General features: G+C 40.7%; 1 protein-coding gene across 1 annotated transcript; it reads right to left on the bottom strand.

Moving 5' to 3' along the window:
* Positions 1–741: 741 nt before the first annotated feature.
* On the bottom strand, positions 742–20,353 carry VPS33A (VPS33A core subunit of CORVET and HOPS complexes). The gene is made up of 13 exons (XM_017649330.3): positions 20,221–20,353; positions 18,485–18,550; positions 17,923–18,050; positions 16,847–17,033; positions 11,542–11,658; positions 10,445–10,619; positions 9,455–9,648; positions 8,107–8,233; positions 7,122–7,189; positions 6,388–6,525; positions 4,758–4,895; positions 3,109–3,277; positions 742–2,775 (listed from the first exon to the last, which is right to left on the bottom strand). Exons 1-13 carry the CDS (start codon positions 20,320–20,322, stop codon positions 2,594–2,596), a joined length of 1,791 nt encoding a protein of 596 aa, XP_017504819.1. The 5' UTR covers positions 20,323–20,353; the 3' UTR covers positions 742–2,593.
* Positions 20,354–21,510: the final 1,157 nt, after the last annotated feature.

Below are 21,510 nucleotides of genomic sequence, written 5' to 3'. Positions count from 1 at the left end.
TACATTCCTGACTTTTTCTCCATTTATCAGCTGACAAAAAGGCATTCTCTATTTTCTACAGTATGTCGTCACTAAACCACAAATGCCTGGACAAATACATCAGCCGAAGTATAATTCACAAATTCACAAATTCCCTTAGTAGTTCCTAGTCTGTGTGAGGCTGTGGTTCTGTGCTTGGTCATTTTCATCACTGTGCCTCTTGCTGTCTGCTTTAGACACTCCGTTCATTTCGGTATTTAAAACATTTCTTCTTGAATTCAACTCTTCTGAATACAAACACTTCCTCCAGGTGACAGGCCAGTCTTTAACATCCGACCGAGGACAAGACACAGACCAGCACGTCATGACTGCCGCACTCCGTCCCCAGTGAGGGCGGTACCAGCGGGAAGTGACATAGGCCTCCCTTTCCAGTTCTCTTCAAGACTGAAATGTGCTGTTTTTAATCCTCCTCCTTTTAACCATTGCTTTCATGCTCCACAGTTAAACTACAGTTTCTTATTTCTCTGGTGGCTAAAATTCAAAAGTTTATAGTCTCTATGTAGACTTCTTTATTTGCAGACTTCTTTATGGGACTGCTGGCACAGCAGGACTGTCTACCCAGCCAACAAAAGTCCAGACAAGATGTAAGCAATCCACCCTCTCTAAGATCTCCAAGAATAAATGTACCATTCACATACCCTTTCTCAGTAAGAGCATACCTCTTTGAGTCAAAGACTGCTTCAAGTACTAAATGGACTTACATAGGAGTATAATATATAATTATTCACCACTTTCTATTTGCATACAAATGAAACAATAGATGTTTCTCAGTCTTCTGCAGAATGCATTTTAGGAGCTGACCTAACTATGCTCTGAGCAAGCAAGTATAGAGTCATGAGTGAATATAGACACATGAGACACAACTGAGTATCTATTCATAAGACAAAAACCTCAGCCAAGGAAACTTGACTGGACTTGAATTGAATCCCATGAGCCAAAAACATTGAGGGATAACTTGGTTTTCATTCTCTAAGGCAGCTGAGGCTGACAGCTGCTGGGGCTGGGAGGTATAAACTTCTCTCCTGGGATCTCCCTGGGAAAACAAGTGTCTAAGAAAGCATTTTCTAAAACATGATAGCTTTTTTAAGACTACTTCCAAATACTGGATGTCAAGGCCAAATTAAACCAATGAGAAGCAAATCTCTTAAAAATTACCTCTTCTACCCATCATTTTTTTGAAACACAGAATTTTTTTACTCATAACATGAAATGTCCCAACAGAATTTCACTGATGACAAGTCAAGACAAAACATGTATGGTTACTAATTAGCAACCAAAACCAGACCTGGGGAGGGATGCTGACACCCCAGCAAAGAGGGGGGACCAGCTAATTCTGCTGGAGACTTGGGTAAGGGCTGTGCAGACATCAATTTGGCCACTTTCTTGGCCTTAACTCCTCCAGATGCTGGGGTGGAGCAGCAGAAGGGAGGCAAGGAACACATGGACTTCCAACTTCCCCACCACACCTGGTCCCCTCTCCCATGGCCTAACAGTCTCCTGTAGAAAAAACAGCTGTGACTGCTGGACTCCAAGGACACCAACAAGCTGCACTAGGGGATGCCGAGGTCACCAGGCCAAGGACTGAAACAGCTGGGTGTTCTCAAGCAAACCAAATGCAAGAGGCTGAATATGGACTGGCCTCAGACTACAGAGCAGTACAAGTGGCAGTCACCGTGGAGTTGGAGTTGCAAGGTCTGAAGGGGCAAGAGTCACTACTGCTCACAGTGGACCAGCTGGCGGTGGGGCCCATCATGGGCAGGGAAGAAAACGGAGCCTTCAGTGGAGGCATCCACATGCACTGCAATGTCTTGGAGTGAGTAACATGTGCACCAAGAAAGTATCTTTGAAAAGTGTCCAAGAAAATTGTCCAGAAGCTATTCCCCAGTTATCATGTTCCTCAATGTAAAAGCCCTTGATAAGTATGGGACCCACATGGATTCAGCTGTTAAGACAGATGATAAACTTTGTTTTGGGAAAAGACGTGGCTTCAAACTTCTTGCTTTAAAGAAGCAGAGGAATTAAAACTTGCCTTAATGCTTAAGATATGGCAGAAACCAGAGACACTAAATATAATGTACCATACTGTGCAGGAAAACGAAATCTTGACTCAGTGCTAACGGCAGCCCTAGCCCCCAACGCTTACCCACGGCTTCCGGAAACACAGCACTATTGATCAGGGGTGGGGCTTCACACTTTTCTTTTCACTTGTGCCTCCTTGGTCCTTCCTCCTCAAGAACTGGCCCCGTTTTGTGCGCCTGCATAGATTATCCATGTCTGCCGCCCTTAACAGGTTCCAGGTCTCTAATGACGATCTGGAGCTCAGAACATTAAAAACTGCCCTTTCTTTTGCCCGGGTCGATCTTCCATTCTTTCTTCGAGAAATTAGTTTCACAAAAGAGAAGCAGAAAGGAGAAAACAGTATCAACTCAGAATTGACCCCAAAGGAAATTCTGTATTCCTGTGTTTTTCTTCTGTGGGGTTTCACTTCCTTCAGTAACTTCTTCAAAGGGGCAGTTTATTCTGCAGTTCAGTGGTTAAGTCTACACTGAATGCCCTAGAAAGGTTTTTCCATTAGAGACTCTATCCAGCTGGTCCCATTCATGAGTTTAGTGGTGGCAATTACATATTCTGTACCTCCATCTTCCAACTGCGAGAGAAACCGCAGCGCAGCAATTTCGGCAAAAGTTACGCCCCCGAGGAAAAATATCAGAGCGACTCGGTTTTCTCCAGGCTGACCTAAAATTGAAATATTTCAAAGTTAAGAATTCCTTATTATTGGTGCTTCTCTTCCCAGCATTATGCAAACAAAAACAAAAACCGAGTGTGTCTTGGTACAGTTGATTTTAAACTTAGGAACAGATTTTTATCTCTAACTACTGAGATCCTCACCTTGGAGGCTGAGCGGGAGCTCGGGGGAATAATGCGGTCCAGAAGTTACACTGCACATCGGCCGCCAACAGAAGAGGTAGACAGGACTGGGTCTAGATACTTTACAACTTACTTTTCAAAGCAACTGCACAGCTGCACGAACAGAACGTAATCGTGCACAGGCGCCGGCTGCGGACTTACGCTTCTTCTGCAGTCCCGTGGGCAGTGGCTGTCGCTCTTCGAAGTGGGGCCCGGGGAGTATGCGGAGAACTTCCTCGATGCTTCGCCAGCCAGGCCGGGAAAGCAGCTGGGCAAGCCGCACGCTTAGAGGTGCATAACCACTGTACACATAGGATATGTCCGTGGGATTCTGTTAAATAATTAAAGGGAAAAAAGCCTGTAGAGATTTAGAGCCACCAAACTGTGGCCTTCTGGGTAATCCAAAACGATCGGATTTGGCTCTGAAGGAGGAAACACAAGCAAACCCCCTCAACATCCTGCTCCAATCTGCCCCAGTTGGGCTCTAAGCAGCCAAAGGTTCATTTTCAACTCAAATCTTGAAAAGCCCCTCAAAGCATCTCTAGGTACTGAAAATGAAAACTTGTTACCTAGTTTGGCAAGAAACTTCTTGGAGGGTAACCTGGCATTCTCTAGCTGAAGAATACGTACATAACCCTTGAACCTGGCAGTTCTACTTTTAGGCATTTAAACTACAGAGGGGCTTACACTAGAATAGACCAAGGCACAGACATATTAACTGCAACATTGTATGTACTAGAAAAGTTAAATCATAAATCAGGTTTCTGCAACACCACTAGATAGCAATTAAAAAGAGCTTGAAAGAATGTGGCAAATCACAGAAGAATCTTCAAGATAGTGTGAGGTGGCAGGGGAGAGGCAGATCAGAATGGTGAAGAGAGCCCAAATAATACAATATATTAACTATATTGTACAACATAGAAATTAAGAGTATCTATGTTCCCACTAAGGAAAAATAATCCAAGTTTGCTAACGGAAGGGACTGTTTAATTATTAGTTATTTTTACAAGTTGGAGCCCAATGACGTCTCTTATGAAAAATCAGAAAGAAATTTAGAAAAGACTGGAACAAAAGATGTAAAGCAAAGTGCACCCTACCTTGGAGAGTATGCAATAGGCACCATTTATGCAGAAATGTTTGTATATACATAGAATCTTTCTGGAAGGCTAAGAAACTGGTTACAGTGGTTGCCTCTGATGTGGAAGGAACCCTGTTTCTCACTGTTTGCCTTACTCTGTTCTGGCTGGCTCTTTTCCCACGCATGCTGGGTATTTCCCAGATACTGTCCACCCTTCTCCTTGGTGCTCTGTGCCCAAGAGGTGGGCCACAGGCTCCATACCAGGGTGCTTCATGCCCTCTGTTTGGGTTTGGCACCCGACAGGCAGTGGAGAGTTGGAGGCAGCAGGAGGCCCACTTGGATGGTCCTGCTTCTGCTCTGGGACACTGCTTCAGGTCAGCTGTGTCCTCCCACCAGAGGCCTCTCCATATGCTCTTCTCTCCAGGCTCTGAGGCAGTTACTGGAGCAATTCCCCTCCAGCCTTGAGGCCCAGGCTGGTCTGGGCTCCCCACTGTGCTGCTACTCCCGGGCTCCTACCCTGCCCACATCTATTGAAACTCTCCTCAAACTACCTGGTGTGAGAGTACCCTGTTTCGTGCTGAGATTCCAACAGATACAACACAGGAATGCATTACTTTTCCAAAAACATTAGAAAATTGTTTTTGAAAGCAAGGCAGATGTATAGATCCACATGTTGTCACAATGAACCATTAACTAGTAATCAACTGAAATGAAGTGGAAGAGTGTGTCTTACTTGTTCGTTTACATCATCCATCCAGAGGCGTAATGTTTTCCGGATTGTTGGGTAATTGTTTCTGCCCCCTGCCTGTGGTTTCAGGAGGCCAGCCTTCTCTAGGTTGGATAAGGTCAGTATGTGCTCATAGCCATAGGTCTGCAAGAGAAGCCATTTGGCCTAGATGTCAGATCAGGAAAAAGGCTTCTGTAACTTTCAAAAGAGCACACTTCAACACACTGATTTTTTATTTTTTTATTCCAGGGCATGTTACCAAAATCCAGACAATGACTGTCCACGGGCACAGCGACAGGGAAGAGGCTGAATCCTGCCCTAAAACTGCTTGCATATTACATAACCCAGCTCACTGCTTCAAAGAGGGAGGGATTTAAAGTTTTTACTTGACAGTTATAATTTATGGATGTAATGTAGGTGAACATCAAATAAATTAAAAAATATTTTTGTATGGGATATACCAAGCTTAAAAACCCAAGGCAGATCTACATATTGTGGTAAGAAAAATCTTCTGTATATGTTCTTTAGGACATAAAATGTAATGATAGAATACTATATATTGTAGGATTTTCTTAAAAAAAAAAAAAAGATACAGCACATAGTATAATAATATAATAGTATAATAATTAATTGCCAACCCTTACATAATACTTTCTGTGTGGGGGGCAATTTCTGTTCTAAGTGCTTTACATATGTGAACTCAGTATTCTTATTATAACCCTTTGAGATAGTTACTATTATCATTTGCAATTTACAGAGAAGTTTAAATACCTTACCCAATGGCACACAGTTAATGAATAACAGAGCTGGGGCTTGGATCCTGCCATTCTCCCCCAAAGTCTGTGTATGTGAACATTCTTTGTATAAAAAGCAAAGGGAGTCAGGAAGCCCACAGACCAACTGCTGACCTTGGTCCTGTCTGAGGAGGGGGTGGGACACTGGGATGCCGACGTTTTGCTGTGTATGCTGCTGCATTATGTGAATCCTGCATTATGTGAATGCATGTTTTGCTTGTGTAATTTTTAAAAAGACAAAAACAAAACCAAGATGACCAAGAAATATGAATAAGCATTTAGTTGTAACAATAAAGTACTTAACTGGTAACAGTCAATTAACTACTGCCTGAGGCATTTCCCAACAGAGGGGAGAATTTTTTAAATAATGATGAAGTTTTCCTTATTATAAAGTAGCATAGGCTTAAGCCGGCCAAGCAATTATTACCAGAAAAGTTCTCTTCCTCCATCGAATGCTGTCTGGTTAAGAACATGCGGCTAGACCCCAGTTCCCTAGGTTTTAGCACTGACTCTGCCACTTATGAGCTGGGTGACCTTGGGCAAGTTATAGAACTACTCTCTGCTTCAGGTTTTTCATTCATAAAATGGGGCTGAAAACAGTATCTAACTCACAGAGCTGCAGTGAGGATTACACAAGCAAATGCACATAAAGCTCTTCCAATAGACCCTAGCACACAGTAAATGTTCAATAAATGGTAAATGTTATTTTAATGCAAACACAGTAAGCAATGATGGACACCAAAAACAACCCCTCTAGGTATTAAAGGACAGTGGAAACAATATACCAAAATAGCAGTTTGTTATTTGTATTTTAAATATTTAGTAATTTAAAATATACTGACCTGGAGAATTTCTCTTTTGTAATAATCCAAGACTTTCTGTTTGAGTCCACTATTACACACAGATTGGAGGCAAACTAGTCTTAACACCTTGATGAGAGGATGCTTTTGGGCGATACAATCCTCAATGTAACTGTTGACCTGTAAACAAAGTATACGGTATTCCAGCATCTAGCATGTGGTTTGGGGAACTGCAGAACTTGATATTTACTATCACTTTGCAGGAAGCAGAACACACTCAGTCAATCCAAATGCCTGTCTGGACACATCTGTCTCTATGGACAACCTCCTGAGTGGCTGCTGAATGTTAGGGGATGTGTCACTTGGTCAATCTCAAGAATAGCAGCAATTTATCCACCATAAGGTAACAGGAATGTTTTTAGAAGATGGGAATTTCCATAAATTGAATAGCTTAAAATTTACTATTAGGGGTAGATATTTAAAGGAATTATATGACCAATTATTTCAGAAAGCAAATACCTTAATTTATGTTTACTATAGCTTTTAAAGATCTTTGATTCCAGGGCTTGGGTCTCATGTCTGTGTTCTGCAGAAAGTATCTTGCATAGAGCTGTTAAATATCTATTACTTAATAAAAATCCAATTTTCACATTTTGTATCTGCCCTTAAAAATACTCAGGAGAGGTGTGGGAATCAGGGCAACTGATTTTCTAGCTATAGTTGTATGTTTGACAAATTATCAGTTACTTGTTAGAAGAGTTTTATTGTTCACATACCTTATCAGTGTCTATTCCAGACATAAACTCCTGCTCCACTGTTAATTTATCAAAGAAGTCTTCAGAAGCTAAAATGTAAGTAGCAGTTTTACAACTTAGAAATTAAATATATGTCACTTTACTTGAGAACTGTGCTTTAATACATAGCACATGACTAAGAAACAAGACATGCAAAAAGCAATTAAGCAAAAGTTCTAAATCATCACCTGAAAAAAATCTTCTAAAAACACAGGAAAACCTACAACCCTGTACTCCTAAACTGCATCTAGGTACAGTCAACCTTTTTCTATCCTTAGGACTCAGATGCAGATCTTAAGAGTCAGTCTCAGTGTCAGTGAAAGATAGCTTCCCAGAGCACTTCACTTGATTTCAACATCTGATTCAACCCAGTTACAAGTGGTTTTTATTAACATGAAAACAAAGCACTGGTTTATTAATGCTGCATTTTACTTATGATTCAAAGTAACACATTTCAGGGCACTGAAAATCTACCCAGCTTGTACAGCCTGTATTTTAATGAACAAATCATCTTTGGTTTAATATACATGTCCTGAGCTCTTCAAAATACTCAGTATATGCTCTCTATGCCAATTCTGCAGAAAATTTTCAAGGGAAAAACAAAAAGAGAAACATCACATTGTTCTAATTAAACAATCTGTAACAACTGGAAAAAAAATGGACTAAAGAAATTTAACCCCTCTTCCTATGGTGGAAGAATTCTTTTGGAAGAATTTTCTTCTCTTATCAATATTCCAAATATTTTGTCAGATGGCATTATTTTAATAATGAAAAAAATGAGTTAACCACAGATGAAACACTTCTAACAATGAACATGTGTACATTTAATTAACATTGGGAATGACATACAATATTAAAACAGAGCTCTGACCTTCCCACGGAAGTATCATAGTGTCAAAAGCCATGGTCAGATACGACGTAGGCAAGTCAGCCCCAGAAGAAAATAATCACTCCAAAGGATACTCACTAGTAACATCTTTGATTAACTCTGCAATCGAGGTATGGTTTGCAAGTGAGCCTCTTGCTGCCTGCATGTGGGGCAACTGAGAAACAAACTGCTTGATCTCCCCAACTGTCTTAGCGTTGTGCCTTTCCTGGAACAGATGAAACCGCAGAACTGTTAGGCAGGGAAGATACTCTATTTTTAAGTGCTCTGCTTTTTGTATTGCTCAGAGGATATTTAATTTATATTAATGTGAAAAAAAGAATGAAATACAACAAGTCAGGTCAGACCCAGCTCCAACATTACAAAGAAAAACAGAAAAGAAAAGAAAAGGTTAAGTTAATGGTTCCTGATTCTGCAATAACACTTCTTCAGAGAGCGCCTGCCTCTAGGAAGCTAGGTGTCGGCTTGTGCTGTGATTCGTGTTTTGTGCACATCTGAGTACTTGAGGGAGACAGTATGAGGTTATCCACCAACATTTCTGAGAAGAAAATATTGTTATGGTAAGAGGGGAACATAAACAGCAAGTTTCTTCTAAAAAAGAAAAAACTCCATTCTTACCACTGAAGCTCAATTGTGAATATTGTCCATGAACAAAGTGAATCTCACTTATGATAAAAAATGTTTTTTTTTTGCAAAACTTAATCTTTTAAACCAAACTTAAATCATTTAAACGTTCCCACAAAATCAATTAATGAATATAATCCCTAAGAAAGATGAAATCTGGAAATACAGACTCAGTGAAAAATTAGTTTTCAAAAATTCTCCTGCTGTATGTTTGCAAAGTCTAAATATTCAGAGGTGATCAGCTTACTGAACTCCTATGTTTCAAGTGAGCTTAACCAAGAATAAACCAGTGGCAGGCAAGAGGAGGCAGGAAGGTGATAATGAAGCGCCAAAGCAAAAGCTTGAGCTTCAGGGACCTCACTCCAGTTAGCACCCAGGTCCCCGCAGGCTCCCGCAGGCCCCTGCTGCAGGCACACCAGCCAAACCGCAGGTGTTACCCCAACTGCAAGGCCTATTCATGTACAGCAGGCTTCCTCTTGAGCAAAGGATGTAATAATGAAAAAGAAGAAAACAAATGTAAGTGATGTAAAACAAATGTTTTATGATGAACTCTTGGAAAGTGCAAACACTGCTACTCCACAACCCCCAAAAGGACAAAACACGATGCCTTTCATCACAGGTCTTGGAAGAAAGTTCAGAAAGAAACCCTTGGGTGCTCCAGAAGTTGAACCACGGTTCCTCAGATGAGAAGGTGCCCTATACTGAAGCCCTGCCCAGCAGCCAGACTGTGAGCTCTTCCTCTCCTCGTGGGATGGGCCGTTGGGCCTGTGTCCTAGAAAAGGAGGAAGACACCAAATTGTCTCACCTCAAATGCTGCAGAGATCACCTTTGCTTTCTTGCTAAGCACAGAGCCCACCGCATTGAAGTTTTTATCTCGGATCTCAGCATACAGCTCCTCTGCAGAGTTCAGCTGAAGCTTCTTTGCTTCTGTGGGAAGATCCTTACCACCATCACCCTGCTTTTTAGGTGCAAATTTCTCTGGGGGTAATTTCACATAACCTGAACACCAAAGGAAGGAAACAAGCATTCTGTGTGTGTTCACTGGGACAACCAATCAAGTGCCCAGGCACCAAACAGGATTTTCGAACTTGGAAGAGAATGTAGGTGGCTTTAGAAAAACATGGCATACTGCACTGAGGCTTTGATTTTTCATGATCAAAGTATACTTTGTTTATAAATAAGTAAATCTGGATTACTATTAGAAATTTCTCAAATTTTGAGTGCTGACAGAAACAAACACACGTGGGCCAAACTCTGTGACCTCTGATGTGATAATCTGTCAAGCCTGGATTCTGGTGGTCCCCCCAAGTCTACCCTGTGTGTACCAAACCTCAAGTATCAGTCTTTCACCCAGATACGTCCCCACTGTGCTCTCTACTTTAGCAAGAGGGTGGGGCTCCTCATCCTGCATGGACTATACTGCCTGTTCCCCACCAGCAACCAATCACCCAACTCTATCCTTCTTTCCAAACCCAGTATGGATGTCACTTCTTCTCCCACAAGCCTTCCAGAACAACTTCCAGCCATGAAGATCTGTATTCTCCAAACCGCACTGCCTCTGCTTGCAGCGGACAAGCACAGTCCTGCACACGAGCCAGCAGCCAGCCGTTGTGCACTGACAACAGTGGCTTGTCCACACATTGTATAAATGTAGTGTCTCAAAGCCAAAAGTCAGTGTTTTAATTTTTTCAAATATTCTGATTTATACGCAAAGGAGGCACCTTCTTAAAAAAAAAGACCTTTTGGATAGTTTATCAGACTACCTTTTAGTAAAAGTAGATGTCACTTTACTTACTGTTTTGAATGCCATAAATTTCATCGATGAGTCCTTCGTACGTAAGCTGAGTGGCAAGAGGAGTTAATAAATCCACGTTTCGATCAAGCAACAACAGATTATCAAACACCGGAAATATTGAATTTTGGCTTCCTGTGAACTCTCTCTTCATCCTGATCATCATATTGGCCACTTGCTGGAAACAAAACATTGGATCAGGTGGGACCCTCCTGGGAATTAGAAGATTTCAAAATTCAGCTAAGAACAGAAAGACAATCTAAAAAGTAAAAAATGGAGAAAAACTGTGCAAGAGTGAGAGTGGTTAAGAAATAAGCAGCTGCAGAAAAGCATTTGCAGTTGGCCAACCAGCCCAACATGGTTTAGCTGATGGCAGCTGCTATTTTTCAGTAAGGCATAAAATCAGATACAGTCTATTTTGTTTTTCAAAGCAGTTCTGTTCCATAAAGTCACCAAGAACAATGCATCAGTGAGTAACAGAGGCACTGCTTTGAGGGGAGATGTGTGGTTAGGACTCTGTGAGCCTCTGGTCACAACATTTTCACCAACTGACCAATACGTAAACTTGTTTCACATGTGTTTCTGTTTAAAGACACCTTATTTAATGCATGTTGTTGATTCACTAAAATGAACTCACAGCCAATAGCATTATCACGCATGCCTGAAAGAAGCTTATCTGACACAGGCGTTTTCTCCATAAGGCCCATCACAGCCTCCCTATTCTTGGGAACACTAGTCAGGGCTTCAGCACTACACTTGGGATCAACTTAAACAGCAAGATCATCCCCAAAAAGCACAAAAATACAAGAGGGGTGGCATTTTGTAGTGCACGGCAGAAAGGACACTTGTCTGTAGTCTGATTGCTAAACAAGAAGACTGTCACCTTGTTTGACTTCAGCTGAGAACATACACATAGGACAACTCAAATTTTTTGCCACTCTGGGTGAACCCACAAAACACTGTATCAATTTTAGGGTTACAAATAAATTTTAGCAAGTAGGTGAATTCACAAATAAAAAGGATGGATGGTACTTGTTTATAAATAGCTTTCCACTCCTCCCCTTTTGTCCTTCACCACCAGAAACACTGCTGCCTCTCACCCGGGCGCAGTCTCCTTTCCCAAAGATCTGTGGGATCGTCCCGTACAGGGCCTGCAGGGTCATGAGCCCCTTGGCTGCGTGATAGAGGCTCGTCTGGTCGCTCTCCAGGTAGCACTCCTGTGGGAGGAAGGGCTGATCAGAGTCCGGCCATGGTCACCTGGGTGCCCACTGCCTGGCACTGGGACTCAGCAGTGGGTAAGACCACCTCCCCTTGTTTCCCACTTGCCAGGGAAACTGGGGGTCAAGTCTGTTTAACAAAGTCTTTGGCAGTCTAGGCCATGAGGCCAACAGCTCAGCTGTCAGGTGCAACTGTGCAAGCAACTGTCCTGGGGTAGAGCCTTCTGGAAGAAAGTGTTCACCAGGCACACCAGCTCTTGTTAGTTTATAGTTCTTAAATATAACTACTGATTAACGAAGACTGACTTGGGGAAGGGGTTCTCCCATTCACTGTGATGAGGGTAAATGATGGGAGGACCTTTTGGGAGGCCACATGCTAAAACCCATAAATGCACATATTCTTTAACCCTAGAGTCCCAGATGACCACACAACAGAAAACTGCAGTTTTTGGGAACATGAGGCAGATTTTCTTATCTGCTGACAACAACCAAAGGCTGTAACATTTTGAGAAGTAAAAAGGGGATAAGCTGAACAATCTTTAGAGTATGACCTCATTTTTAGAAAACACATTTCTTCAAGGTGGATTTTGTAAAGTACACAAAAATATACCTTTTTACATCGAATAAAGGCCAAAAAGAAAAATACATACAAATCCAGCTGGGAAGTGAGAGAGGGGCTTTGGTCAGTTTTGACTCTGGTAAGTGAGAGCACATTTCTAGACTTAGGTGCCTTGATCAGAGTCCCCCTGGCTGTGTCACTTACCGGCTGGTCCCTAAATCCCCCTGTCAGTGGAGGGAGTATATTCCACATAGCATAAGGATTAAATGAGGAAAATACATGTGGAACATACAATCCCAGCACCTAAACACGCTTTTATTATTTGGAATTGTTTGGATTTTTTTTTCACAACTATCATCCACTCGCAAGTCAAAATGGTACACTGCACCAGACACCCCCCACCCCAGCCCACACTCAGTGTGTCTCTAGCCTCCAAAGTCAGGAGGGAGAGGACCCCAGAGGGATTCAGGAAGACCGGGTGGGCTCTCATGCCCTCTTTCCTCGGCAGAAGGGAGGCTTTCCCCAGAAAGACACTGTGGGGAGTGACTGGTCACTAATGAAAGCACAGCTGCATGATGGCTCTCCCAAGTCTGGTGTATTTTAACATTTCACTGAATATGACAGGCCAAAATGAAGAATTTCCAAAGACATACTTTCTGGAAAAATTACTTGAAGCTCCCAACTGGGGCAGAACTAAGATAAAAATTCAAGAAAATAAAATTAGGGAACATTTCTCAAAATAACATTCATTTTTCTCAACTTAAAAAGTTGTATTACTACTAAGACATCCCTTTTATAAGTCCATCTTTTTTAAAAGATTTGAAAGTTAACACAAGATATTCATCTTTAATTTTTTGCTCTAATGAAACTGGGGGTAGGGTGATTATTTCTATTACTACCCCAACTCTATTCTGTGCCTGTGGAATCCATGTGGCATTTCAAGCCATGAGGACATTTTGGGGGGCACAAATGCTAATATCCATTAACATTTTAAAACACCTACATACCTATACAAAATAAATACCCTGCATTTTCTACAAAGGAGATAGATTTACATATATTGATTTTTATGTATACAAATGCAGGCCACAATATAATATACCCCGTTACAATGGGTCGAACTCTAATTCTCACATTTTATTTACATCCCAAAGCACAGGAAGATCTAGATGTATCTCCTGGCGCCAAGAAACACTGAATTATGCTTATTATTTAAAACCACATGGTAAAATTACCTCAACTCTAACAGAAATCAGCTCAATTTAACATTAGGTAGAACTCTTAGCTTTATCATCCAGGAAAATCCTTGATTTCTAAACAAAATCTTAAGTGAACACACAAAGCCAAGAGCTTAAAATTCCCAGCAGAAAATAACTGTTTTGCAAATGTCCTTTTTTGCAAATTGGTAAAATAAACAGGCATCCCTCCTCTGGACAGCATGTGTCATGCCAGGACAAGCTTTACTCAGCTGCTTCCAATTCACATTAATTACACAGATGTGAGTTAATTATGTGTGGGTATACCATTAAAGATATGTGACAAAGTGAATATAGCAAAATGTTAATTCCAGGATCTAAGGGGTGGGTATACTGGTGTTCCCTGTGTAGTTCTTTCACCTTTCCTGTATATTTGATACTTTCCATACGAAATGCTGGGGGGGTGGGGAACTTTTACCATCACCAGGTGAGATTCAGTGTAAGCAAAGCAGTCGGGAGCATGATAAAAAAAAAGGCAAGAAACTCCACTGAGTATAAAATCAATCTGTGGTTCTACTGAGTTCTACTACCCCAAGTTAACTCTTTTAAAGTGGTGATCCTTATAAAAACATACTGGGTTAGAAAAAGTCTCAAATAATTTTTTTTATGACACCAGGGGTTCTCAAAAGTTCTTGTCTCCAGACCAGCAGCATCAACATCATAAATGTGTGAATCAAAGGAGGAAACACAGATAAACATGATCATATAAAAAATACACACAGCAAAAACCACCAGAAGCAAAGTTGAAAGACAAATGTCAAAGGAGAGTAAGGAACAGCCTGTAGACTGTGTTTAGTGACCTATATACAGGGGTATTCATTGTAGCGCTACCTCTAACGGCATAAGATGAAAACACTGAAATCCCCTTTATAAGGGGCTGGTCTAATAAAGCATGGTACATCCCAACAATGAAGCATGATGCAGCTTCAAGTGAGGATAAAGAAACATTTTCATATGTGGTAGAAAATGACTCCAAAATGTGGTAGAAAATGACTCCAAGGTACATTAAGAGAATAAGCAAGATAACAAAGTGATATAGTATATGCCACCATTTGTACAAGGTGGGAAGGGTATTATCATATGTATTATGACCCATAGTTACCTGAAGCACTTCAAGAAGAAAAAAAAGAATTAGTAATAGTAATTACTTCTGGGAGGGGATTGGCATTCAAGAATTGAATGGACAATGGCTTACTTTTCACTCTGTATCCTTTGTATTCAAATAAATATATCATGCCCAGATTGTGTTTACAAAATATTTCAGATAATTTTATTAAAGATAAAGTAATATTCTTATGAGAGCAAGTGTTCTCTGAAATAAAGATAAAGTTTCAGAACTGGAGAACAAAGGTGTGTACTTTCACTGTAAACATACACTGAAAATAATCAGTGGGAAAGAACAGTGCTAGAACAACTGGTTACTCATATGGAAAAATATAAATCAGCCCCCTGCCTCACACCAAACACTCCATTCATAAATATACAATTCAAGTTGGATTAAAGACCTGAATATGAAAAGTAAAACTTTAAAACTTTTAGAAGAAAATATAAGATTATTGTATGTCCACAGGGTAGAGAAGGATTTATTAAGACTCAACAAGCACCAACTGAAAGAAATAAAACTAATATATTTACTTTAAGTTAGAAGACTCATATCTCCGAATTTTAAAGCTTACTACAAAGTTACAGTAATCAAGATAGTGTGGTACTGGCATAAGGATAGACATATTGATCTATGGAACAGAACTGAAACATGAGAAATAGTTACATTATGGACAATTGGTTTTTGATAAGGCTGCCAAAACAATTCAATTCAATGAGGAAAAAACAGTCTTTCCACAAAAGGTGCTGGAACAAATGGATATCCACATGCAAAAGAATGAAGTTGGACCCCTACCTCGCATCAGATAAAAATGAACTCAAAATGGGTCAAAGACCTAAATGTAAGACTAAAACCATAAAACTCTTTGAAGAAAACATAAGTGTAAATTCGTGACACTGAAAGCATAAGCAACAAGAGAAAAAAACAGATAAATTAAAAATGTGTTTGGAAGGTACCACTTTTATGAAGGAAGTGAAAAGAACCCACGGTGTGGGAGAAAATATCTGCCAATCATATATCTGACAAGGGACTTGCACCCAGAATATATGAAGAATTTTTACAATTCCTATAATGAAAAGATAAATATCTCATTTTAAAAATGCACTGTGTATCTGAACAGACATTTCTCTAAAAGAAGCCATAATATGGTCAATAAGCACATGAGAAGATGAGCCATATTACTAGTCACTATGGAAATACAAATCGAAATCACAGTGAGATACTACACCCACTAGATAATACTCCTCACCCAGTGGCTAGTGAAATGAAAAAAGACAAGTGTTGAGGATCTAAGATTGGACCCTCATACGCTGCTGGTGGGAATATAAAATGACGTGGTCCCTGTGGACAACAGTTTGGCGGTTCCTCAAAATGTTAAACATGGAGTTTAACCATATGATCCAGCAATTCCACTCCTAGGCACATCTAAGACAAATGAAAACATGTGTACACACAAAGCCTTGTATGAATGGACACAGCATCATGACAACCAAAAAATGAAAAGCCATCAGTTATCCATCATGTTTGAATGATAAACAAAATGTGGGGTATCATTACAACAGAACACTACTGGGCCATAAGAAGGAATGAAGTATTGTTCTATGCTACTACCTGGATGGACCTAGAGAACATTATGTTAAGAAAGAGGCCAGACACAAAAGACCATGTTTCATGATTTCACTGATGAGAAATCTCCATAATAGGCAAATCCATACAGAATGCAACAGAATAGTGATTGCCAGTGGCTGGGGAGGGAGAGATAGGGAGTGACTGCTAATGGGCAAACGGTCTCTGTTGGGTATGATAAAAACATTCCAAAATTAAACAGTGGTGATGATAGCTGTGCAACTCTGTGACTATAGTAAACACTGCTGAATTGCACACTTTAAAAGGGAGAATTTTATGCTATATGAATTATGTCTCAATAAAGCTATTATTAAAAATTTTAAGTACTTTGTAACTGGAAATGTCTATATGCTGAAAGATATTGTAATTAAAGTGAAAAGACAAACCATAGACAGGGAGAAGATACATGTTGCTTTTATAACCCACAATGATTAGTATCCAGGATATATAAAGAATTCCTCAAAAAGAAGAAATGGAGAAAGAAAACAAGCAATTTGATGAAAAATCATAAACATCAGTAAACAAATGAAAAGAGGCTCAAGTTCAAAGTAGTCATGGAAATGCACAAAACAATATTGTGGACAATGTAAGGCTCATAAATTTGGCAGAAAAGTCTGACATTGAATTAGAAAATGCCAAACTTACTTTGAAGGCACCCTCTGATTCCATGGATAAAAGGTCCCCATCAAATGGAATGAGGTCTAGGCTGTACTCCTCTCTATGGATAAAGGATCCCAAAACACCCAGATCCTTCAACCGCTGTTCGCACAATAAACTACGTCGTGGCACAAACAAAATGTGGAAATCTCTTGCTGGGCCATGTCTGTCTTCACTGCAAAAAGAACATTTATTAGCTCACAAGCTCCTTAGAGTCACAGACTATTTCGCATATTTTTTTCCCAGAGCCTGGCCCGCTGCCTGGCCACAGCAGGCACTAAATAAAAGCTGGTCAGATAAATGTACAAACATTGACTTTCAAACTCAAATTGCTACAGTTGCTCTCTGTTTTTTTTTTTTTTTAACCATGACAGGAAAGCAGCATTGATTCATAGCCAGTATTTTGTGACAGATTTTCTAGCTTCTTCTTAAATCATTTATGGGGCATTAAAGCTCTCAGGTTTATGGAAACAGAGTATCTGTGTCTTACAGATAACAAATGGTTCTTAAATGAAACCATGCAGTGACAGTCTTACATTAAAATGAAAGATCACTCTTGACTCCCATCTCTCCTTGATGGTAGACTTTCCAAAATAGCCCATCTGCTTTTAAGATTTGAGGGGTCACATCCATCAACTGTACTGTAGAATGCAGACTGAGCTGGACAAACTTCCTCTATAGATTGGAGGCTACATTAAATTTTCATCAGCTCTTACTCATTTTGCTTATGCAATTCAACCATACTACAGTCAGCATATTGAAAAAAGCACATTGAAAAATAACCATTAGAGGTCTTTTTTTTGTATATCAGGGTCTTTCTTACTGATTAAGATCCAAACTTTAAGCTGTCCAGAAAGAATGGGGTTATATGATGACCTCCCTCTCTGTTTGAAGAACTTCACAGCTTCCCAGTTCCCCTATTATATCCTTTCACAACTGCCCCAGTTTTCCAAAAGATCACCTTCCAATGCCCGGGCAAGTGAAGGTGGTTGCATTGAGCTCAGCAGTTAAAACCATTGGAAGGACCAACCTCTTCTGGACCAAACATAAGTTCTGGGAGATACCTGAGCACATTTTCAGCAATTATATCCATCAATTCTAGCCTGGGTCTGACAAAAAAAATAATATTCTTGACATCAGCTGCTGGTAAACGACTTCCTTTAAGTGTGAACATTTTTTCTACTTCATGTTCCTAGGAAAACACATACACAAAAAATTAACAAAAACCCGAACTTTACCTATCATATCCAGACTCAGATGTCATTAATACTCCCAGTCAAATGCACATTAATAATACCTTATTATTAAAATTTAGATTCCCCAAAGCCAGATGGATAAAGGACAAAGTTTCAGGATGAAGTCACGGCTATTGCATCTGAATTCAAATAACTCTCACACACCAGGTAATGTCACATCATACAATGCTAATAATTTCCCTAGAATTAGGTTCAGTACAGAATCAGTGGCCAAATGATCTCTGTATACAAAATGTTAGTCATATATTAGTATAAGTGTTTATAAAGACCACACAGCTTTGCAAGCCAATTACTCAGGAGAAAATACAAAATCCTATTATTTCTGCTAAAGTACAGAATTGTTAATTCCTCAACAAAACAGCTTATTTACCTTCAGTAGTGAATACTGTGCAATCAGGCCAAATGGTCCTGTGAGATACTCATCCCAAACTATTGCCTGTAAGAGGGGAGAAATGTTCTCTTATTAAGGTTAACATCAGGAATTTCAACAGTATTAACAGAAAATAGCAACCATGCAGAGTAGGACTATTTGCTTCAAACTCTGAATTAACAAAAATTTTAATCAGCTCTGACCACATTCACATCCTATAGTTCTAAAGAAAAAGAGTATCAGGGGTAAGTGATGCTACTGTTGGTCACAGGAAAGTTAAGACTTAATCACTATCCTCAACAGAAAGAAGGAATTTTAGTTTGTTGTGTATCTGTCATGGAATTAATTATTAGATTGAACCACAAGGAAATGCTCAATGGCAGTAGTTCAACTTGGTATTTTATATTTAAGTATCCTATAACCCAATTATATAAAATTCAAACTTCCGTTGTAAGTATTACAAATCTTACTTTAACAGAAGAAGAAATTTTAAAAGGTTCAAAAATTTAAGTCCATGTCCAAGACCATATAGGGACCTTGGACCTTACATATAGTATAAGGGAGTCAGGACTCCAAACTAGGCCTTAATGACTTTACAGGTCATTGCTCAGTGCTCCCCCCAACCCCTCCAAATTCCAGGGTAATTTTTTTCTTTCCTTTTTTAACCAACATTTTTATTGAGGTCACTGTAGATTAATATTCAGTAACACAGACAGATTCCTTGTACACTTTGTCCAGTTTTCCCCAACAGTAACATTTTTTTTTTTGGTATCATTAATCTACAATTACATGAAGAACATTATGTTTACTAGGCTCCTCCCTTCACCAAGTCCCCCCCACAAAACCCTTCACAGTCACTGTCCATCAGGGTAAGATGCTGTAAAATCACTACTTGTCTTCTCTGTCCAACAGTAACATTTTGCAAAACTGTATTACAATATCACAACTAGGGTATCAACACCGATGTTACTCAGATTTCCAAGTCACTTCTTGAGCTTGAACTAGGCACCTAGGACTTGCCTGCTTTCTTCTCTCAGTGGCTGCTGGGCACCCAGTCCACCCCTTGGGGTTGCTCTACTCCTTCTACGACTGATTGCTGAGCCTCTCCAGTTCTCCTTTTCAGAGCTGCACCACCAATTACTTAGGGGTACTGATAAATATTAAGGGAAGAGGGGAGAGGTAACACCATTTAAAAGAAATCTTAGAAAGCCCTTGATCTACAGTTTCTGACTCAGTTGTAAACCGGGTGCTAGTAAATGCCTAACAGGAGAAACAATCCTATTTTAGGAAGGCCACAAAGAACTACTACTCTCATAATCCGTGTGCGGCAGGTGGTAAGGTATCAGTGCTTCGAAGGTACGATTTGTAACAAGTATGTCGTTTTAATGAATAGACACTGGACGGTCTACATTCTTTGGCCGGGCCAACCGCACCCGTCCCGGTGTCTCGGAGGCACGAGATCTGCCCCTCTGGACCTGAAGGGCACCTGCAATAGCTCGTTCACGAGGGGCTGCAATATCACGGCGGTTATTCAGCTGCTACAGAACAATGGCGATGCCACGCCGACTTCGCGATGTACGGCCCAGGCCCCACCGCAGGGCCACTCTGCACGCCTCCTCGTTCCCGCCTGCTCGCCGCGTTGGCATCCCAGGCACCTCGTATCTCTGGAGCTCCGGCCGTCAGAGACCGGATGAGGCCAAGGGCTCGAGAGCGGTGTCACCAACCCCGTCCCTCACCTTGCTTCCCGCGCACTTGTCCAGGAACTCGCGTAGCTCGCGACGCACCGCCTCGCGCAGCACGTTCAGGTTCACTCGCCCATAGGAGAGGTGCGCAGCCATCTTGCCCCACTTTACCCTCAATCCAACCACTTCAGAGCTCCCAGACGCGAGGCACACCGACGCAGTCATGTGACAGTACGTTCACGTGACCAGAGCCGCTGACGGCACACTGAGCCCGGAAGCCGGAATCGGCTGGTCTGCTGTCTTTTCTTCGTCGGTGCAGCCAGGGTTCTGACGCTGCGCGAGACCAGACCCTTGCCTCAGCCCAGGTGTTGGGCACGGAGAATTGAGGTTAGGACGGAGAATGGATCCTAGTCATCCCGTTTAAGAATCGACTTTCTTCTTAGGAGCCACGCTTACGCACTGTAAATGGTAATTGGAAATTAAACTTGAATGGAGATCTTTTAAATTATAGCTATCAAAAGGTCCTTCACTTTTCTCTTTTAGTTGGGCTACAATTTATAAAAATGGCGGCGACTTTGTATTTCACACAAATCCTATCCGATGTGGATTCCAGGACCCCCACTTGCTTCAATAAAATTAGCATATTACTTTGTGAGGATCAAAGAGGATGTAATTTACATCGTGTGATTCATATAAAGTTTAGCGGGTGGCTGGAACTTAATTGTTCAATAAGTAAGGATTTATTTTACAATTTGTTTTAGGATGATTCATGCGTTTCAGTACTTTGAGGTGGAAATCGGCTATTTTGGATCTCGTGAAGCAGGGGTGAAAATGGTCTCCTAGTGGATGGTTTCCCTCAATCTTATATACTTTGTTAGAAGAAAGGGCTCGGTAAATAATTACGATGGAGTCTGAGTAAACAAAGAGCAGAATTTGGAGATGATGCAGAAAAATAACCACACATGCTTATATACATACTTCCACTCTCAATTTCACGATTCCATTAAAGCCATTTCTATTTTAAGATAACTTGTTTCCACTCATGCAGACTGTTTCATGCCTTATTTCTCAACCCGGTTTTCACAGTTGTTCTCCATCTGTGTCACAAATTCTCACATGTGCAGGTTTCTTGTTCAGCTGTGAATGTGTATTAGCATTATCTGTGGGAATAAATATTTAGCTCAGCAGGCCCTGTCATGAGCTGTTAAAGGAGGGCACAAATTACTCTTAAGAGGTGAAATGCCAGTGAAATCTCATGCATGAGTGTAAATGAGCAAGCCCAGCATGATGAACTGCCCTCCTCAAACAGGGTCAGGGTGCTAGAAGACATTCAACAGAGGTGTT

Source organism: Manis javanica, chromosome 15 (assembly GCF_040802235.1).
Source record: "Manis javanica isolate MJ-LG chromosome 15, MJ_LKY, whole genome shotgun sequence".
NCBI classification, from domain to species: Eukaryota; Metazoa; Chordata; class Mammalia; order Pholidota; family Manidae; genus Manis; species Manis javanica.
Note: the sequence above shows the minus strand (reverse complement) of the source record. Positions and strands in the feature narration are given on the sequence as shown.